Below are 21,206 nucleotides of genomic sequence, written 5' to 3'. Positions count from 1 at the left end.
AGCAGTTTTTTTTCATCTTTCCAATTCCAGTTAATTATCTCATGGCCCCTAAGATTTATCCTGTGGCCCCAGAGAGAGGCTTAAAGCCTCAGTTTTAAACCTAAGCAATCCGTTTTCATAAAGGTGTGTCATTTATCTTTTCTTAATAACAACTTTAAAACCTAAACATTAAAGGATTTAATGGAGTAATTCCCCCCTGTTTTCACAATACTGAACACAAAATACACAATACAAAACACGTTCTCTGCCCAAGTGCTGGCCATATTTAGGGAGAGGAGAGTCCTCCGACGATTCACTTCCACTCTGGCAAGGTTCATAACCCTTTTAACTGGACTGGAAACAGGCACAACCCGCCACTTCCACTACGCTGATCAGAGATGTTATGTAATAAATTTGACTGGAAAATCTCACTTAACGAGGTTCCATTGAGATATTCCATAAGACCTGGCAAACCCTCACTGCTTTTGTAGACTAGAGGCAAAGCAGTAAATATTCTTTTAACTCTTTGCTGCAGCTCAATTCAGTTGAATTTATATACATCAATATCACAAAGCACAATCTGCCTCAGAGGGCTTTACAACACACGACATCCTTCTGTCCTTTAAACCACACTGCGGATACAGAGAGACTCCCCCAAAAATTTTTTTAAAAAAAAGAGAGAGAAAGAAAGAAACTTAAGGAAGAGCAGCTACGGAGGGATCCCTCTACCAGGACTGACAGACGTGCAAAAGATGTCAGATGTACAGAATAACAATTCTACAATTCTACAATTTCATTTAGCAGACGCTTTTATCCAAAGCGACGTACAACACAAGCAAGAATTTAGACTTAAGGAAAAAACCCTTAGTAAGTGCAAAAAGTGCTTCAGGTATGATTGGTCACAGGTATTGCCGTCTAGTGGCAGAAGAAGTGCCGCTCATCACTTTTTTAAAAAAATTTTTATGGAAACCAAAGTAATAACCAGTTGCGATCTCAGCATCTGAGATTCAACAATCTCAGTATCACTACTTATGATGACAGTCAACATACAACATCACACAACTTTGTCAGTGCTAGATAATCATTAGGTGCTGGGTTTTGGACCATCTGACTTACTCTACCCCAAAGGGCAAAGCGGAGAAGAGTCAGGTTAAGTGCCTAGGTGTTCTCGGAACAATTGAGTTTTCAATTGTCTCTTAAAAGTAGAAAGGGACTCAGCAGAACGCACAGAGTTTGGAAGTTTGTTCCACCATTTGGGAGAAACAGAAGAGAAGAATAACCTAACACAATAACATTACAGTAAAGATAATCCATATTACCAAATAATTCATAAAGGGAGAGAGAGAGAGAGCGAGTGATGCACAGCAACAACAATAATGACAACTATAACAATAATAATAGAAATATGACATATAGTAATAGTATATGATAGTATATATATTATATGTATATATTAATGTATGATAGTATATGTATGTAATAACACTAATCATATAGGCAATAAAGGCCATAATGTGTATGACACAATAATTACACCTCATGAGAATTAAAAAAATACATAAAACACCTCTGTACCTTAATAATACACTGTATATTTAATGTGTGTGTCCTATTGTTCTTTTTAGGTGTTGGTGCATATAAATTTTGGACTGTTTTTGTAATCTTTTCTAACTTAATTTAAAACAGGATTTGAATGCAGTGTAAAAAAACTGTTTTTTTACAACACTATTCTCCAATATTTTCCATTATTTCTAATATTTTGTGGTTTTTATTGTGTTGAAATACATTTACTCAAGAACAGGTATTGTAATTTTGGTATTTTTACACAAAGCATGCTTTTCAAACATGTCAACATGCTTATTGTAGTCACGCATGTGTCATACATTCCTTTAACTATTTTTACACTTTATAGGTAAAAAGTAACCCAGACAGAATCTAACAGACCAGTCCACACACCATTTATCACTCACTGAGTCCCCTGGTGGCCAGACTAGGAATAGCAAAATGAGACGCACACAAAAAGCAGTAAAAAATCCTCCTGTCGCCTGTCATAAATATTAGATGAAATTAATACATGACTGTAGGTGATGGAATATAATTTAATGTTTTATATGTCTTTTAAATCCACTCATAACTGGTTTTGTGTTACCAGCTTACTGAATTAATTGGCCCACTTACTTTGGATCATATGAAAAATAAATCTATATATTTTTAAGTAAAACGACAGCTAAATAAAATGAAGACTATTTGCCGAATAATTAAACTTTTTATGAGACCGGAAACGACCAAATCTTGGCTGCGGAGCGTGTATGAAATATTTGCCCGGTGATGGAAATTCAGCTCAGGAATGCATTTTTTCCTCTCTGTGTGTGCGTCTCGGATGTTCCTCTGACTGGCTGTGAGGTAAGAAAACAAGTCCGTCCCTCTCAGCTCATTGGTCCAGGCGGGACCTCAGGAATGTCCTCTAACTGTTTAAATAGCACTTGTGTCGGCAGGATAAGGCAGTAGAATAAAGTCCAAGCACCGGATAAATCCCGGACAGGAGCTCAGAGAGACTTTGCGACTTTACACAAAACTTATGAGCTGCTACAATTGCTGAGAGGAAGAGGATAAATAATCGGAAAAGCGAGGACTTTTTAAAAAAATATTTTTCGGAGGGAATTTTCATTTTAAAGGTTTGTAGACTATGTTTTTTAATATTCTCATTATTTATGTATGGCAAAATGTAGTAGATGTGTCCCGTAACGGCGTGTTTGTTATTCCTGGTTGCATTCAGGGATCACTTCAGATTTCGACATGATGCTGTGTGGCATCTTTTTGCTGTTGATGCTTTGGAGCTGTGAAGGCGCAAGATTGGCAGGTGAGAATATAAGATAATATAGAAAAATATAGAAAAATATTATCTGTGGTCCTTTTTTTTTTTTTTACCTGTAAAAACTTTAAAAGTATTTCCATATTTAAAGTAATCCTTCCTACAGAGACTCTAACTTAAGTTTTGATACTCACTCATTATAATATTTTAATAACATTCTGTAATAAAGTCATAGTTTCATAATGTTTTTCTGTTGCAAAATTCTTGTGAATACAGCTTATTGCTTCTGTGGTGTCTTTGTTTTCCCCATTTTCATTCTCACTGTCATTATGAGAGAAAAAAACTCAACAATGCTTTTTTTTTTTCTTTAACCACAGAGAGTCGGGATGATGACAGTGTGTTTGACTTATTTGAGCTGGCCCGGGTAAACAAGAGACACAACGGTGTGAGTTTGGTCAAAGGTGCAGATCCTTACAGCCCTGCATATAAGATCCTGAACGCAGACCTGATCCCCCAAGTCCCCGACACCTACCTGAGGGACCTCCTCGACTCCATCCAGGCTGAGAGGGGCTTCCTCCTCCTTGTCAACCTGAAGCAATTCAAGAAAACCAGGGGCAGCCTCCTGACCATTGAGAAGAAGGATGGATCCGGACCTGTTTTCGAGATCATCTCCAATGGGAAGGCGAATACTCTGGATGTGGTCTACTCCACTTCGAACCAGCAGCAGGTCGTGTCCATCGAAGATGCTGATTTGGCCACCGGACACTGGAAGAACATCACACTTTTCGTTCAGGATGACCGGGTGCAGCTTTATGTCGGCTGTGAGGAGATCAATGTGTCGGAGATGGATTTGCCGATCCAGAGAGTGCTGTCCCAGGAGGTGGCGGACATCGCCAAGCTCAGGATTGGAAAGGGTGCTGTGAGGGACAGATTCATGGTAAGCTCACAGATATTTTGTGTGTTGTAAGAAAATAAACTTTGAATACAACTAAGTCTCTTAACTGGTATTTATTGTCCTTCAGGGAGTGCTTCAGAATGTGCGCTTTGTCTTTGGGACCACTCTTAATGCCATATTGAGAAATAAGGGATGTCAGAATGGAGGTAAGTCTGCAAAAAAAGATCAAATATATAAATTTTCCTTAACTGTGTGGATCTTATTCAGCTGCAAAATATGTCATCCTATCATAGTGTGCGCCGGTGAGTAGAGATTAATTTGTCTTCTGTCCTCTTTCCCCCCTGCAGCTACCTTAACTGATGTCATGACCCTGGACAACCCAGTTAATGGCTCCAGCCCTGCTATTAGGACTGATTACACCGGCCACAAAGCCAAAGGTGAGACCTCCCCTCCCTAAAGAGACAACTCTCTGTCTCAGTAGTAATCTGTAAGAGGTGAAGAAACTCATTGGCATCTTCTTTCCTTTATTCAGACCTGCAAACTGTCTGTGGCTTCTCCTGTGAGGACATCGCAGGCATGTTTAAGGAGCTCAAGGGACTCGGCGTGGTCGTTAAACAGCTGTCAAACGAGCTCCGCAAAGTGGTAAGCTCCAAGGGCCACCAGGGTCTGCTTTTTGTCATCATTCACTCCCTCCTTTCCTCTCCGTCTCCGCTTCCAGTCAACGCATTCCCAGTGCGTAGCCACTTGTCACTGTAATGGCACTCCCCCGGCCAAGTTCTTAATGAGACCCATGTGAATACACAAATATGTCTGGCTGTCGGTCGCGTTTGCACTGCTTCGCTAGAGTCAAGCAATGTTTTAATCACGGTGTCGGTCGGTGATTCATTTGTATTGGAACTTTGGCAAAGTGTAAGTTTTCCATCCTCCATCCTGAGCAGTTCTCTTTCTCTGTTTCTCTCTTTTTTCCTCCAGTCTGAGGACAGTACACTGCTGAAAACTCAAATGAACATCCACAGTGGGATCTGCATCCACAACGGCATCGTGCACAAGGACAAAGAGGAATGGACCGTTGACGGCTGCACCGAGTGCACCTGCCAGGTAATTGTCATCACACCTGCTGGAATGCAGCCTTTTAAAGAAGCCAGGGATCAGCAGACATCGCCGTGTTTCCTGTATCCCTGCTGTAATGAAGTGATAATAGTGTTAGCACTGTCTGAAAGCCGTCAACACTTCTTCTCAACTAGCAACAAAGCAGCATGGGGGCATTTTCCCCACCAGCAACCTCTAGTGAAGGTCATGTAATTAGTTAGGTGTTAGTCATAAAGTGTTGGTTAGGATTATGGTTTTTTTAATGAACACAGCAGGAGTGTCATGTCCTTTAAAAAGATCACTCCATTGTGAAATGTGGCAATTAAACTTGGAACAGCACCAGCAATGCTCACTCATTATTCTTGTACTAATTCGACTGTTCCTCCACCCAGAACTCTGCTACCATTTGTCGCAAAATCTCCTGCCCTCTGATCCCATGTGCTAACGCCACCGTACCTGATGGAGAGTGCTGCCCTCGCTGTGGACCACGTAAGCTTCTCTTTAAATCTGCTCATAAGTTTTCTTTACCTCCTTCTAGATGTCTAATCCCAAAGGTAACGATCCTCTCTTTCCTGTTACAGCGAGCGACTACGCAGAGGATGGCTGGTCCGCCTGGTCTGACTGGACCCATTGTTCTGTGACTTGTGGTCGCGGCATCCAGCAGCGCGGACGCTCCTGTGATCGCATCAACAGCAACTGTGAGGGCACCTCTGTCCAGACCCGTGACTGCTACCCCCAGGAATGTGACAAACGCTGTAAGTCACTCAGCACTTTTGACATGGCCATTGTGATCATAAATATTTTCCATTTCGACAGCATGATGAATTAATTGTGTATGCCTTGCCCACAGTCAAACAGGATGGCGGTTGGAGCCACTGGTCTCCGTGGTCTTCTTGCTCTGTGACTTGCGGTGAGGGGGTCATCACCCGGATACGCCTCTGCAACTCTCCCACACCCCAGTTGGGTGGTAGAGACTGCCAGGGAGAAGGACGTCAAACTGAAATCTGCCAAAAATCACCCTGCCCTAGTGAGTTAAATTTTTATCAGCAAAGTTTAGACAGTATCTTAGAGTGTATGAATTCAACGGATCATACTTAATGTTGTTTTTATGATGCTTTTTAGTCAATGGAGGCTGGGGTCCTTGGTCACCATGGGACACCTGCACTGTTACATGCGGTGGTGGAGTCCAGAACCGCAAACGTCTCTGCTCCGACCCCGTCCCCAAATATGGAGGAAAGGATTGTGTTGGTGATGCGACTATGTCTCAAGTGTGCAACAAACAGGATTGCCCTATTGGTACGTATTTAAAATTTGATAAATATAAATAAAATAAGCCATTATTCAATACAGATCACCGTTTTTAAGTATCAGTTCTTTCTCCCTACAGATGGTTGTCTCTCAAACCCCTGCTTCCCTGGCGCAAAGTGCACCAGCTTCCCCGATGGCTCTTTCAAGTGCGGCAAGTGCCCACTTGGCTACACTGGGAACGGCATCACCTGCAAAGACATTGACGAATGTAAAGAAGTTCCCGATGCTTGCCACACACACAACGGAGTCCATCGCTGTGAGAACACAGAGCCGGGCTACAACTGCCTCCCCTGCCCTGCACGTTTCTCCGGTCCTCAGCCATTTGGAAGAGGAGTGGAACAGGCAACTGCTAAAAAACAGGTTTGAGTTATTACTTACTCCTTGTGCATGTGGCTTGTAGGCTTGCTGCTTGTATTTTTTTTAATTCTCTGTAATTTTCTTTAGGTTTGCAAACCTCGTAACCCTTGCCAAGATGGCAGCCACGACTGCCATAAAAATGCAAACTGCATCTACTTGGGCGTCTTCTCCGAGTCCATGTTCCGTTGCGAGTGCAAGCCAGGGTATGCTGGGAATGGCCATATCTGCGGAGAGGACAGTGACCTGGATGGTTGGCCCAACACTGACCTCATCTGTGTGGCAAACGCCACCTATCACTGCAAGAAGGTAGCCAGACCCCACATGGACAGAAATCCAAAAGGCCATTATTACCCATCTGCAGCCTATTATTGTGATGATTGCCTCTTTAACCGCCTCTTTGTTCCTTTACAGGATAACTGCCCCAACCTTCCTAACTCTGGCCAGGAAGATCACGACAAAGATGGCCTGGGTGATGAATGTGACCATGATGATGACAATGATGGGATCCCCGATGATAGGGTGAGTCATCACAGCAGTTTATTTTAGCCCAGAGGACTGCTTTCCTCACAGACCAGACATAGCAATCAGCAGCAGCCATCCTTTCTTTAGGCAGTAGGAATGTAAAGTCTCCTTGTGTGTGCTTTTACCAGAGAGTGGAAAACAAGTAGCATAGAATAAAGCTAGGATAGAGGACGAGGTGGCTTGTTGCCCATAATTCTTTATGTGGATTTGGAAAGTTGGGCAAGAAAAATGCTGTGGTATAAATTACCAGCTCACTCGCGGTGGAATATCACATTCCAGCAAAAGTTGGAGAAAAACAAGCCATGAAAAGCAGAGTTTCATTCCTATAAATATAATTCCTGTAAGTAATGACCCATTTTACTAATTTAATTGTGCTTTTGATGTTTCTCTATTAATTCAGGACAACTGCCCAAGAGTGTACAACCCTGCCCAGTATGATGCAGACAGAGATGACGTTGGCGACCGCTGTGACAACTGTGTGTTCGAGGCTAACACTGACCAAACCGACACTGACAACAATGGCGAGGGTGATGCCTGTGCTGTTGATATTGATGGCGATGGTAAGTGGTTTCTTTAAATTGCATCCAAGTTATCTTTAATGACCTTTATCAGCCTCTAAAAGCATTTGAACAGTCCTGAAGATGAGTATGTTTTGACTCAACAGGTATCTTGAATGAGAACGACAACTGTCCATATGTTTACAATGTGGACCAGAGAGATACCGACAGGGACGGAGTTGGAGACCATTGTGATAACTGTCCTCTGGAGCACAACCCTGATCAGGTAACGTCATATGAAATCTTTCCAGCATAGCTTGATCTGTCATGTAACTATGTAGAAGCTCCCAGTGAACCACAAATCGCACCTGCTTTAATAAAAGAGAGGAATGTGACAGCTTTGCTCCCTCGCTCTATTCATCCACCTTTGGAACAAATATGAATATGTAATTTCTGAGGTGCAAGGACACTGGACACTTGTCTGAAGGGACATTGCTTGCATACCTGAAAACAAGGGGCTACATTTAAATCAGTCGCACCTCTCATATTGAGGCTGGCGAGAAACAGTGAAGGGATTTATCTGAAGCGAGGACAAGAGTCTTATAGTGCGCGAGGGAAATCTCACCATAAAGGAATTCTGATCTCCTACAGATCGACTCTGACTCGGATCGCGTAGGAGACAAGTGTGACAACAACCAGGACATTGACGAGGACGGTCACCAGAACAACTTGGACAACTGCCCCTACATACCCAACGCCAACCAGGCAGACCATGACAAGGATGGCAAGGGTGACGCCTGTGACCATGATGATGACAACGACGGCATTCCTGATGACAAAGACAATTGTAGGCTGGCATATAACCCTGATCAGCTGGACTCTGATGGTGAGTCAGTCTTTCAACATTGTGTCATATGTGGTCTTCTGATAGATCGTTACCGTTTGTCACTTGATTGACAACTGATTAATTTTGGGTTTAGTTTTGACATATGTCTATGTTTTTCTTACAGGTGATGGCCGTGGTGATATATGCAAAGATGATTTTGACCAAGACAATGTTCTTGACATCTACGATGTGTGCCCAGAGAACTTTGCCATCAGTGAAACAGACTTCCGCAGATTCCAGATGGTTCCTCTGGATCCCAAGGGCACCTCCCAGATTGATCCCAACTGGGTAGTCCGGCACCAGGGCAAGGAGTTGGTGCAGACCGTCAACTGCGATCCTGGCATTGCTGTTGGTATGTAGCACACAGACAGACATCTCGCTACATGGACACAAATGGGGGCGAATTGTGTCTAAACTGTCTCTTATCTTAATTCAGGTTACGATGAGTTCAGCGCGGTGGATTTCAGTGGAACGTTCTTCATCAACACGGACAGAGACGATGACTACGCCGGGTTTGTTTTTGGCTACCAGTCCAGCTCACGCTTCTACACAGTAATGTGGAAACAGATCACACAAACCTACTGGTCCCACACACCTACAAGAGCTCAAGGCTACTCTGGCCTGTCAATCAAAGTGGTCAACTCCACCACCGGGCCTGGTGAGCATCTGAGGAATGCCCTGTGGCACACCGGAGACACTCCAGGACAGGTGAGAGTGGATGCTTTGACTCTGAAAGGTCACTCAGCACAGTGTTTTGAGCTTTTCTCATTTTAACCGTCGAAATTCATCCTTTTAGGTGCGCACTCTGTGGCACGACCCCAAGAACATTGGCTGGAAGGACTTTACCGCCTACAGATGGCATCTGACCCACAGACCCAAGAGTGGACTCATTAGGTGAGTTTAAAACCTCAGAAGCATTCAGTTACAACCTGCACAATATATATTAAAATGGCAAGGAGCTCATGCAATTATATTTGATTTTTTTTTTAGAGTCGTCATGTATGAAGGCAAGAGAATCATGGCTGATTCTGGAAACATCTACGACAAGACCTACGCTGGTGGTCGATTAGGCTTGTACGTCTTCTCTCAGGAGATGGTTTACTTCTCAGACCTCAAATACGAATGCAGAGGTGAGCACATGAGCGATGATTTCATATTTCAGAAATAACTGTTTAATCACCTTAGACTTTATTTGTGACGTGTTTTCTTTCTTGAATTTCTTCCAGATACATAATTTGACCACAAAGCCTTCCAGAAGAATGTCCATCAGTATGAATATATAATACGAGACCTGGATTGATATCTCTTTTAACTTTTTTTCTTTTGAGAACTGCACATTGGAGGAATGACGAGCAAGTGAGCTAACAATGAGGTAAACTAACCTCAGGACTTTAAGCCAAAATGAAAGTTCAATGATGATTCTGGACCACTGCACCAAACTCAAATTGTGAGCGCAGCTCTGCTCAGAAGAAACTAGCCTCTCTCACTTTGTTGCTCTGATCTGCTTTGAAGTAGGGGGCTGCATTTTATTGCTTTGCACACCTGAACTGTTGGCGGTATTCCTCTGTGGAGGAGGGACCAAAGGGAAGAGTGTTCCATGTTTTTATTTTTATTTTTTATAACTAATATTTTTGAGCATTAATATACATCTGCTGTGGACTCAAAGATGCTTGTTTCAGTATGAAGAAAGCAGTAGGAGAACTTTCTTAGGCCGGGGTCATTGACCCTTTGAAGGAACTGTTGAGGGACCATGGACAGTATGGACTGACTTACTATCAAAGAGAGTGAATGTTGTTTGTGTGTTTGTGCATATGTGCCACCCAAAAAATATAGTTATGAAGACAACAAGTTTTTCAACATTTTTTTAGTTACCCCTCACCCCACTTTTATGCAGACCTTTATGTACGAGGTCTCATATTTATCCGACGCTTAGGGCTGGCCCAAAATATTCGTCTTCTCAGGAAAGAGCACTAGAAGAAACGAGGAGAGCACAAAATTCAGGACAGCACAGGGCCCCGAAGCAGGCGCACTGAACACTGCTTTGGAACAGTAATTAGCATATATCATGGTCATATCTCTCATCTTTACTGATCGTGTCAGGGGACATAAACAGTTAGGGCCAGTCTATTTCCTGTCACGAGGTAACCATTATAAGTATGGTTGTTTGTGTTTACTTTTTTATCACAGAGGCTTTAATTCTTGCCCTTTTTGCATCTTATAAAGATGTCGGAAAATGATTCCAATTAACTAAAATACCCAATAATGCCAAGATTATGGTGTTTGACCAAAACAGTAAAAAAGTAAAAGATAGGCAACACTTATAGCATCTCTGAATATTCTGCTTCTGCACAGTGTGCATGACGGGTGTGCCTGAGCTTGTGTGTACATTGCTGACAAGGGAAAAATCAAAGGAAACCCTTTATGTACAAATATTACCTCATTAATTCTTTTTGTATTGAGGCCAGCAATACACAAGAATCATTTGTCTTATCAAGAGAGTATAAATTGGTTGGCTTCTTCTTTTTTTTTCAGCAAGACTTTATTATCATTTATATGCTGTACATAAGATATTTTTGTAGAAGACCAACAGGAACGTAAAGGATAAAAGAAATGTTGTCTTGACTATGTTTTGCTATATATATATATTTCCTGTGCATTTTTTGATAAATTATTATGTTTGTTTTATGTTGAGGTTATTTCATTTGTGTAGATATATGCTATTTAAATAATTTATCTAGAAGCGTAGCCTCATATGGAAGCGTTTCTGTCTGTATAAACTTATTTGCACACTGACATGAGGATGTCTTTGTTATTTTTGTTTTTTTGTATGTGTCTTTTTTTTTATTATTAGTGAAGCTTTTCTATAAACTTTGTATTATAGTTTCTACCCAAAGTGCTGTTTATACTCCTACCTGGTATTTTGTAATGTCAAGTGAACAATAAACACTTCAGGAAAAAAAATGTGTCTTGGTCATTTGGTGTCTTTTTGGGCAAACAAACAGTTGCAAACGAAAACAAAAACAAAAACCTCAAGTCAACATGAGTTTCCTTGTGCTTCATTCAAACGCCTTTCACAAGCATTTAAACCTTTGAAATCAGAGCATTGTTGGTTTAATTTTTTTCAAAAGCCCAGCAAAAAAAAAAGAAAAAAATCAGCAATTTGGCAAGAAAGGAAATGTCCTGCAAATAGCAAAAGAACAAAATGTAAAGGGTGACCAGACAATGATCTGATTTTTTTTTTTAAATACAGAGTGAGCAAAGAGGGTCCTTAGAAAATTATCAAATAAATAGGGAAAAATATCAAGAAAACTATATTGTTATTTATTAAAATTATGTGTTTAAAACAAGGTCACAAAAATTATTGTTATTATTTATTGTTTTAGTACTCTCTCAGGTCATTTCCTTATGCTTATTTCAGGTAAATTTCTTGTAACCTTTTTACTAATTTCTTACTCATTTTTTGTGGTAATTTCTTGTTTATCTTTCCATGTTTTTGAAAGAAATCAAGCCAATTTGCTCAGGTTTCAAAGGGTTAAATAGTCTCAAGGCTTCTTTGTCAGTGATATTTGGACTTCATATCTGCTCCGATGAGGTCTTCTCCCTAAAAAAGCAAAAGGAGATGAGCCACGCTGTGTTGCTGTGACTGGAATCCATTAGTTGAGTCTGCTGAAGCCTTGGAGAAAGGGAGTATCCTTGGGAGTCAACAGCAGGAAAACTCAACATGAAGTATAACCCACTTACCCAGCTCATCCATACAGATCTGATTACACATTACACAGGCATTTCCTTACACCTTCAAACACTCTGTGTGAGATACAGACATAAGGAATTTTGCGCTCTTGGGTGATAGATTCTCTTTTGGGATGTAAACTTAAGTCTGCGGTCCAGTCTTGCCAGCAAGAATGTGCATTGAAATTCCACAGTTTTTCATAAATGTCTTAATAAAACTTGTCAAAGTAGATAAGATATCCATCGACTGGATCTGCAGCTCGAGAACTTGCACCCATATAACACCAACAAGCAGAATTCACTCATTTAGATGTGTCACGGGGCCTGACAAAGCTGTAATCTAACTTACCAGTGAGGGTCACGCCAGAAAACCCAGACAGTCTCAGTATGCCGCAGGTCTCTTTACATTAGAGGTGACCTCATTCTTACCACACTGAGCTCACTGTGTTTCCATTACCCCAAATGAGCAGTATATCTTCCCTACTGAAGATATATTGTCTTAAAGACGTGAATTGTGTTTGTAAAAAGTGCAGATTATTTATATGCTGCACATGTATGTATAAAATAAGTCTAAAATAAGTCTAATCTAGTACGATCAGTCTGAAAAGTGCTTGCGTGTGCTCTTTTGGAGCTGTGAGGTGAGTGTTAGATCCCCGCACAGATAGCCCTGCGGGTTTCACTGATAGCAGGGCTGTTGTTGAGGTTTGACCTTGGAGGCTCACCTGGCTGGCGAGTTTTCAGTGCAGAGGAATGTGAGATAAATCCTGCCATTTAGCCGGGGTCAGAATGCATGGGCGAGGTGAAGAGTGAGGCGAACAGGCCTGTAGGTGTCCAGTGGAGGGTGAGAGGAAAGGCAGGACCTCTTGGCTGAGGTCAGCCAGGTGCAGACTTGCTACTCACGCTGTGCAAGCAGGAGCAAACAGGTATTAACAGCTCCACAAATCTTTCAAACAGAAAGCATAATTCTCGAAGGTTTGTCAGTGGAATCTTTTTTTAATGAAAATTAAGCTCGGAAGAGGACACACGGGGTCAAGTTTCAGAGGATCCTACTAATCTGACGCGCTGTGAGGGAGATCACCTTTAGAGGCAGGAATGACAGGAATGCTGAAGGGGATCTGATTATCATTCCCGTGCAACCATCATCTCTCTGTCCTCACAAACAGCTACACATTACCAAAAAATGGTCTTTTCATAAAACTAGGCTGTCTATGCTGTAGAGAGACGCAAATACTTTTGAAATTGGTGCTACATGACCAGAGAAAACAGAGAAAAAAGGCTGTGGCATTTGCTTTGACTGAAGAGGTAGGAAACCTACAACTACCAGTATGCACTGCATCACAGCAGGCTAATAAATGTTCTCGCTGGTGGGTGACGTAATACAAGCTTAGCTGTCTTGACCCAGGAAACAATATGACAGACAGCTAGTAACAAGTGATCTCAAATCACACCCAAACTGTGCACTAAAATATGTCAACATTTGACAGGATAAATAGGCAACACAATTACAGAATCTTGGTTTATAGTTTTTTAAACCTGCTTTTTTAAAAATAGAGGAAGCAAATTTGTGAATCCTAGGATAGTGAAGGAATGACCCGCCCTACTCTCCCTGTGAGCCTCTAGCTCTTGTTGCCTTTGTTGGTTGGATTGGTTAGGTTTAGGCACGAGGACTGGGATTGGTTAGGGTAAGAATGTCAGGGTAAGCCAATCAGTGGCAGAGTAAGGGGCTCTGTCCTCCAAAGTGTTTTTTTCCCAGGTGGAAACACCAGGCACTCCTCAGGAAACTCACTGTGTCAGTGGCGGGTAAGTACAATCTGTTTTCATGGTCATAGGGTTTAGTTGTAATTTGTTTCCGGTTTGTTTTGAAGGTCACTCTCCTCATGTGCCATGTCTTCTCTTACTTTCTACTTTTGTCTGTTTCCTGGCTGTTTTCATACACTCCTGCTTTGTGTCACTCTCATTAGTGAGTCCCTGTCTCAGACTTTTCACCTGTCTTGTATTAGTCTTGATTGCTCCACCATAGGGTTAACTACCACACCCTCGTTGTCTTCATTGTCAATGGAGACAATCCCTGTTTCCCTCTTTTTGCCTGTGCCCGCCTGCTCCAGCTGTGTGTTGTTCTTGTGATTGGCTCTCTGTGTATATATATCTGTCTTTCCCTCTGTCCGTTTGTCTTTGGACATGGTTCATTTGTTCATTTTCCCTGCCTGTGTTTGTTGTTGGATTGCTTCCTCATGTTCATTGTATCATCTTCGTTTGTTCTCAGTTTAGTTTTAGTGTCTCTTTCTTTTGTACTTTTAATTACATCCACTTGTATCTTCAGTTTTATTGTCCGCCTGTTTTGGATGTATTTTACCAGCTACAGTAAAGCTTGCTTTTTTGTTTAACTCTTTGAAACCTGAGAAAACTGACCTGATTTCCTTCAAAAACATGGAAGGAAGGCAATAAATACAAATAAATGACAAAGAAGACGTGAAATGCAAAGAAATAAATACAAGAAACGACACAAAATAATGACAAGAAATTAGTTAAAATTACAAGAAAATTACCTGTGCAAAACAAAAAAAAGTCAAAATCAAACAAAAATTTACCTGAAAAGAAGTGCTAAAAAACTGTTTGTTTTTTTATATAACTTAATTCTGAATATCTAATTATGAATACTGTTTTTTTTATCCTAGTTTTTTTGTTAATTTTCAAATAATATTAATTATCTTTTCTTTTTCTGGTCATTTTTCTTGTCATCTTTTACTTATTTCTTACAGTTCTAAGGACATGTCTTGCTAAGTTGCTTATTGTCTTTTTTCTGTTTTTTAAAATAAATCAAACCAATCTGCTCCGGTTTAAAAGGTTTAAATGCTCGTTAAAGGCATCCAAACACAATACAAAACAACAGATGTTGATCCAGGTTTCAAAGGGTTAATCCACCTGCCTACTTGCTGTGCTGCATTTGGGTTTGGGTCCTCTTTTGAACTGAAAGGTAACATCTGTAGTCTGAGCGACAGCCCGAGAGCCTGCAAACTTTTAGGAAATCTGGGCACTGGCACAATGAAGGGAAGTTTACCGCAGTTCATTTACACATACTACCCACACTGTTATGATACAAAGCTGGTTGAAAAACAGCAAAGTATCTCTTTAATGTAAATACAATATAGTGTTCAGACTTCACTCCACAGACCCGCTATCAGCTGAGTGTTTATGTGCGCAGTAGAACATTCTGCGGCCACCAAACCCGGTTATTAGATTTAATGACAGCAATTTTCTGTTCTCATTTATGATACTTTGGTTAATACAAAGGGTGGCCCCGCTGCTCTGTTTCCTAAAGCAGGGCCGTAAACACAAATAAAAACAATGGGACACAATCCAGCTGCATACTGAAAACATGAAGACCAATTAGGATAAATAGAAATAGCAGTTCTCATCTTCAGTTTGCCAACATAACCAAAAGTTAGAACATTTTTATTCCAATGCTGACACACTGTGAAACATATATCAGTCCTGCCAGACTGTTTTTGTGATTTTTGCAGCCTGAAATGCCTGCTTTCAAGGCACCTTTTTTTTTTTTTAATTGTGATGCATGTTGCAATGCTTTTAAACGTTATTTTTTTAATTCATGATAACATTTTTTTTGTTTACAATAACAATGCGTATACAATAACACATGAGGCACATCTTGATAGGATACATTTTCACAGTTGATGTTGTAAATTAAGACAAATAATAATAGTTAAAAAAAAGTCTTTGTTGGTCCAAAGTTTTCTTTGTAATACATCAGAGCCAGTCAGAAAGATTTGGAAAGCAACAGCGAGGTCCATGAGGATGAAACAGGCAAACCTGATGGTAAAGACAGTGATCATCAGGAGGAATAGGCCTCAGTACACATGAGGCAGACACTGCAGCAGCACTGTTATGGTGCTGCTCACACTGACACCTAAATGGCTCGACTCAGTCGTCAGACCTGTTAGGTAACATTTGCCGTGTGATGCTAACAATTATCTCAGTTACTGTGTGTGACTCCAGCCTGTACTCATTCACTCTGTCAGTGCTTTTGGCATAAGTGCACAACCCCATAGACTGTACATAAAGATGGACAACTCATCCCCGCTATGCTTAAGTGAGGTTAAAATATCCGAGATATGGGCGTTGCCATCTTGAGATGATGATGTCACTGAGAGCCGGATTCTGCACGGTAACTATATCCACTGACAAAGCAGCAACATGTGATGACTTGAGACGACAACGTGCTGCACAGCAGTAGTCTCATGATAAACGAAGAGAGAGCGGGGCATGGAGGGGTTAAGCGGATCAGTGCAGCTCTACAATGAAATGAGATTTTATCCATTTGAAATAGACAAATTTGCGGTGAAGTTGTGGTGGACCTTGCAATTTTGATTGGAAAAACTGCAAAGTCACGCAATTTTCAGGTGGGTTGGCTGAATTTGCATTAATTGTTACAATTACTACATTGCAAAATCCTGAAGGGACTGATATTTGAGACAGGTAAGTTCTATGTATGTAAATTGAAAAGCTTTACAGTGTCCTAAAATATCACTCTGACGTTCAAAAAGTCTTAATATTGAAAGCAATACCAGCAGTGATGCATCTTCATAGGCATTCTGACGGCAGGGCTTCAGACTGATCAGGCCCATCTGTGTCTTTTTGGGGGTCGCATGGGGTTGGCATTCGTCTCAAGATCCTGGGCGCCGCCTTCTGTCAGCTCACATTCCTCGAGCAAACTAAGTAACTGCTCCTCAGTGAGGTCTGGTGACTCATCCTGAAGAAACACACAAACATAATGCACGTATGATTTCAATACAAAGTTAAGGATTATGTGCACACATACAGTAAGTCCACTGTTTTACAAACAGTCAGACCAGTGCAGTAGACCTCTGGCTGCAGCAAGGCTTAATGTCCCAATTATTTCAGACGTGACGACAGATGATTTTTTATTGTAACTGCTGATATTCTCGTAACATCCTCCCTAAATTTGTTCCAAACATCCTTTACTGGGCTTAAACTCATTTCTTGACAAATCCAGACAACATGTTATATTAGCTAATGCATGACCTGTGATAACAGTGGCAGTTCATAATAATATTGCTACGCTCTTCCCTTGTGCCTCGTTGGAAGCCATCCGGGAACAAACTCTTCCAGTTAGATATAAGTGTTGTTTTTCTCCAGATAAGTCAGACTCCTCACGGGCTGCTCTCTGAGAGTGCATGTGAGTTCAAGTAGAAGAGCCAACCTTTTAAAAGTAGGTTACGAGGGAAAGGGTTCAGACTTTGAATAAATGTCAGTATCTATTCATGGGAGTGATGTGTTATCTGGCAACTGTGGTTTCTGATATCAAGTTATTATTGGCTGTGTAAACTTTTAATACCCTGATCACAATAATAAGGTGTGACATGACAAATTTGTCTACGCATGAGTGCTCATAGTCAGTTGCCATCTCTTGGTGTGAGAGTGTACTTTGTTTAGACAGCTGCAACCCAATAGTCAATTTGTTCCAATAATATCAAGTCTACATTTCCAGGAAAGCCAGACCTCAAATCTCTGGGTTGAATAGTATTCATTGTCATCGTTCCTTATAGCGCGTGCACTTGCGTTGGTAGCTGTTGTCACGCTGGACAGAATGTCCCTGGCCTTTAAGATGAGATTTCCTGATCCTGTCCCTGGTCCTGATGCGAGTCTTAAGACATTTATTCTTTTGGGCATTTTGGGGCAGTGGAACAAGCTGAAAACATAACATTGCCGTTCATAAAGCTTAAATAGTGTTACCAACAATAGGCAACCTTGGTGCCAAAAACTACAGTTCCTCTGTTGGCCTGTTGAGGCTGGGTCCAGAAGCGACTCAAACCCCATAGACCTCCATGTTAAAATTCCAAACCTTTACAGCTTAATGAAGCATGTTTACAGCCTAGTACAAAAAAAATCTGTTTTGGTCTCTAAAACTAATTTCAACACTCACGACAACTATAACTCATACAACATATAGCCTAACAAATGTGGCCAACATTTTTTGAAGGTTTAAAGTTCTACAAAATTCTAAGCATGGCTGCTTTGAGTGACAGGCCACGATTTGGTTTATTTCGACCTTCATACCCTCACCCTAACCAATCCCACTCCTATTGCCTAAGCTTAACCAATCCAAGCATCAAAAGCAACAAGTACCAGCAAATCATGAAGACAGTAGGGTGGGTCATTCCTCCGCTAGCCAAAGATTAGTGAATTTGCCTCCTCCAAAATCACTTTAAAAAACATGGGGGGAAGGCAATGACACTTAACAAGAACCAGCCCAAAAGTTGTTGTAATTTAAATTTTTTTTTAAGTTTTCGTGGCATTTCCCCCCATTTTTTTGGTAATTTTCTTATAATCCTCCCCCTTTTTCTGCTTATTTTAAGGTAATTTGTGGAACATTTCTTTCCCACTTGGTCATTGCCCTTTCCCTTCATGTTTTCAAAAGAAATCAAACCACTTTGCTCATGTTTGAAATGGTCAAATAGCTTGTGAAAGGCATCTAAACACAGCACAAGAAAACTAATATTGATCAAGGTTTCAGTGGGTTAATACAGAAGTATTCATGAGTACAGTTTTGAGTTCAAACACAAATCTATTAATAAACTGTATATTTCGGGTGTATGAAAAAATATAGCTGGCTGGCACCACAGTGTAACACAGACACTCGCCATGGGAAGTGCAGCACTCCCTGCTGGAAAAGGCCAACATCGCAACACTCTAAAAATAAAGTAAAAAAAATGAAAATATTTTGTTCTGTTGGTATTTACCAAAAAATGAAGGCTTAAGTAATAAGAATTAAATAATGAATAAGAAAAAAGTAAATAGAAACACTGAATAATAAAAAGTTTAGAATAACGCTAAGCATCATGGTCACCGGACGTTACGTAGGCGACTGTAGGTCAGCTTGTAGACTTACGCACCTGTCCCTTTTAATACATCCATGACCTGTCCGTGATGTGCACACAGTGTGGACATTAATGTGCTCATGAGTGACTTTATCCCATCAACCCCTGAGCGCCAAGCCACTTTTGGAGTAACATAAGTGACGCACAGTCAAGGTACAGTGTTTGTTTTATTATGAGCTGCTGCCGTGCAGTTTAACACCATTATTGGCCAGTTATTTTATGCTGATAATTGTGCTGCAAAAATGTATCTTGCTATGTTGTTTTGTGCTGTGCAAGTTGGCCTTTTGGATTGTTTGAAACTGCGCATTTGGATAAGTTCTGGTCTGTTGTGCGCAATGTGTTGATGGCCCCGTTTTTTAAGCAGGCACATAACAATTTAAAGACGGGCACACTTTTTTCAATGAATATGCCAATGATGATTTGTGTGTTTGTTTGTGTGTGAGTGTGTGTGCGGAACGTGTGAGTGCGTGCTTGTTTGTGTATGTGTGTGTGTCTGTGCATGCGCGGCCGAAGGTTTGATAACTGTTATGTATTTTTGAGGTGAAAATACTGTGTATTTTGGATATGTGTGCAGTGCTCTGGTTGACATAAATGATCTGTTTGTTCTCATTTACTATGCAAAACGTAGTGTGCTGACATATGTTTGATACATATTGCAGTAGCGCATGTTATAATAGAATGTTACAATATAAAGGCATTTTTCACAATATTTGCCTTTAGAAAAAAAATCATTAAAATTGATTCATACCGAAGAGGATCATCCTGTTCAATGTATTCACACAGCACCCCATACTAGAAATATCTTCTCATTGCCCTGCCTGAGACAGAGGGAATATTATGCCCATGCAGTTGTTTTCATCTTTTCCCAACATCCCGCTGAGTCACTCAGAACAAAATCACATTCACGTGTCTCAACTACCCCTGCGAGCTGAATCTAATACTCTTCATCGATCATCTATATTTCTCCTCTGGCCAGACTACCCTTTGAAAGTCTCCTGCATCTCACCAGGATGCAGTTGCTGATGGACATCGCTTCAGAAAAATCCTGTCCATGTTCAAAGTCCTTTGGAACATAATGACATCCTTTAGGTCATGGCAGGTTGGGCCATGTTACACATTTATGACCCCTGCAATTATACAGACGCTGCAAATCCTCTGCTACCAACAGACAGGAAGACCACAGCCACCGTGCACACATTCCAGCCACCATGCCCCCTGCAGCACTGCATGTGTTTCTCCTTTGACATGCATGTAGCGAGACATGCGCCCTTTGCCTGTGGACTTGACCTCCACCTCTAAATTGTATAGAGGGACACGAAAAAAAACCCATAGCCATGGTAAGTGTCTTTGTGCATGCACGTGAGCACATGCAGTGAAAACCTGGTGTTTGGCATTTAGGTTAAACTAAGTTTCCCTTCATGTTTCTGCTACATTTTAACCCTTTGGAAAATGGATTGTGCACCTTTCAAAAGCGTGTAGACCTTTGAAACCTGAACAAATTGAAGTGATTTCTTTCGAAAACTATGAAAAAAGGCACTGAGCAACTTGACACGAAATGCTCCGCAAATGGAAAGAAATTAGGAAAAGGAAACTGTGGGGAAAAAAGAGAAAGAGAGAAAGCTGTAAAAGATAATGTTTTAAAAAAACTAGGGAAAACTATATATTTTATATATTTAATTATATATTTAAAACTATGTTACAGAAGTATATATAATTTTATCACTTTTTAAAAGGTTTTTAACGTGTTTGTTTTTAACCTTACATTTGTGCTAAACTATAAGAACTTTTCTTGTTACTTTGACTGACGTCTTGCAAATTTTTTAGGGTCATCTTTTGAAAGGTTGCTTTTATTGTTGTTGTTTACTGTTTATTCACAGAGGTGATTAAAATGTAAATGCAAACATGATCTCAGTAAAATTAGACATGTGAAAAGCGACACCCTGATAAACTGATAAGTTTATTGCCTCCTTATGCTCTTGAAAGAAATCTGGCTAATTGGCTCAGGTTGCAAAGGGTTAATGGGTGTAACTGACACCCCACTTACAGAAAAAAATAATTTGTTTGAAAATGAAACATAAATTTGCACAAACATAAGTGAGCCCGTACCGCAACTTGAGCCGTATGGTACAAAAGAAGCCACGAGTCAATTACAGGCATGTCAGTGTTGAGTGCTGTGAATGGGGCAATAAAAAAGTTCCCTAGTGGCACCAACGGC

General features: G+C 40.8%; 2 protein-coding genes across 2 annotated transcripts in view; one reads left to right on the top strand and one right to left on the bottom strand.

The window, feature by feature from the left end:
• The first annotated feature begins 2,335 nt into the window (after positions 1-2,335).
• Positions 2,336-11,140, top strand: thbs1a (thrombospondin 1a). The gene is made up of 22 exons (XM_042500250.2): positions 2,336-2,654; positions 2,756-2,839; positions 3,169-3,728; positions 3,814-3,892; positions 4,034-4,123; positions 4,219-4,328; positions 4,659-4,784; positions 5,168-5,264; positions 5,357-5,530; positions 5,626-5,802; positions 5,898-6,071; positions 6,163-6,443; positions 6,528-6,746; positions 6,852-6,959; positions 7,363-7,522; positions 7,627-7,745; positions 8,111-8,345; positions 8,470-8,697; positions 8,782-9,053; positions 9,142-9,239; positions 9,336-9,475; positions 9,572-11,140. Exons 2-22 carry the CDS (start codon positions 2,776-2,778, stop codon positions 9,577-9,579), a joined length of 3,519 nt encoding a protein of 1,172 aa, XP_042356184.1. The 5' UTR covers positions 2,336-2,654; positions 2,756-2,775; the 3' UTR covers positions 9,580-11,140.
• Positions 11,141-15,232: 4,092 nt separating this feature from the next.
• Positions 15,233-21,206, bottom strand: part of fsip1 (fibrous sheath interacting protein 1) — a 38,640-nt gene continuing 32,666 nt past the window's right edge. Inside the window, exon 10 of the mRNA XM_042500789.2 lies at positions 15,233-16,842. Within this exon, the coding sequence (XP_042356723.2) occupies positions 16,708-16,842 (135 nt within the window). The 3' untranslated portion in view covers positions 15,233-16,707. The remainder of the gene's footprint in view (positions 16,843-21,206) is intronic.

Source organism: Plectropomus leopardus, chromosome 14 (genome assembly GCF_026936395.1).
Source record: "Plectropomus leopardus strain MGB_pleo_1.0 chromosome 14, ASM2693639v1, whole genome shotgun sequence".
Lineage (NCBI taxonomy): Eukaryota > Metazoa > Chordata > Actinopteri > Perciformes > Serranidae > Plectropomus > Plectropomus leopardus.
This window is presented reverse-complemented; position numbering and strand designations above follow the sequence as displayed.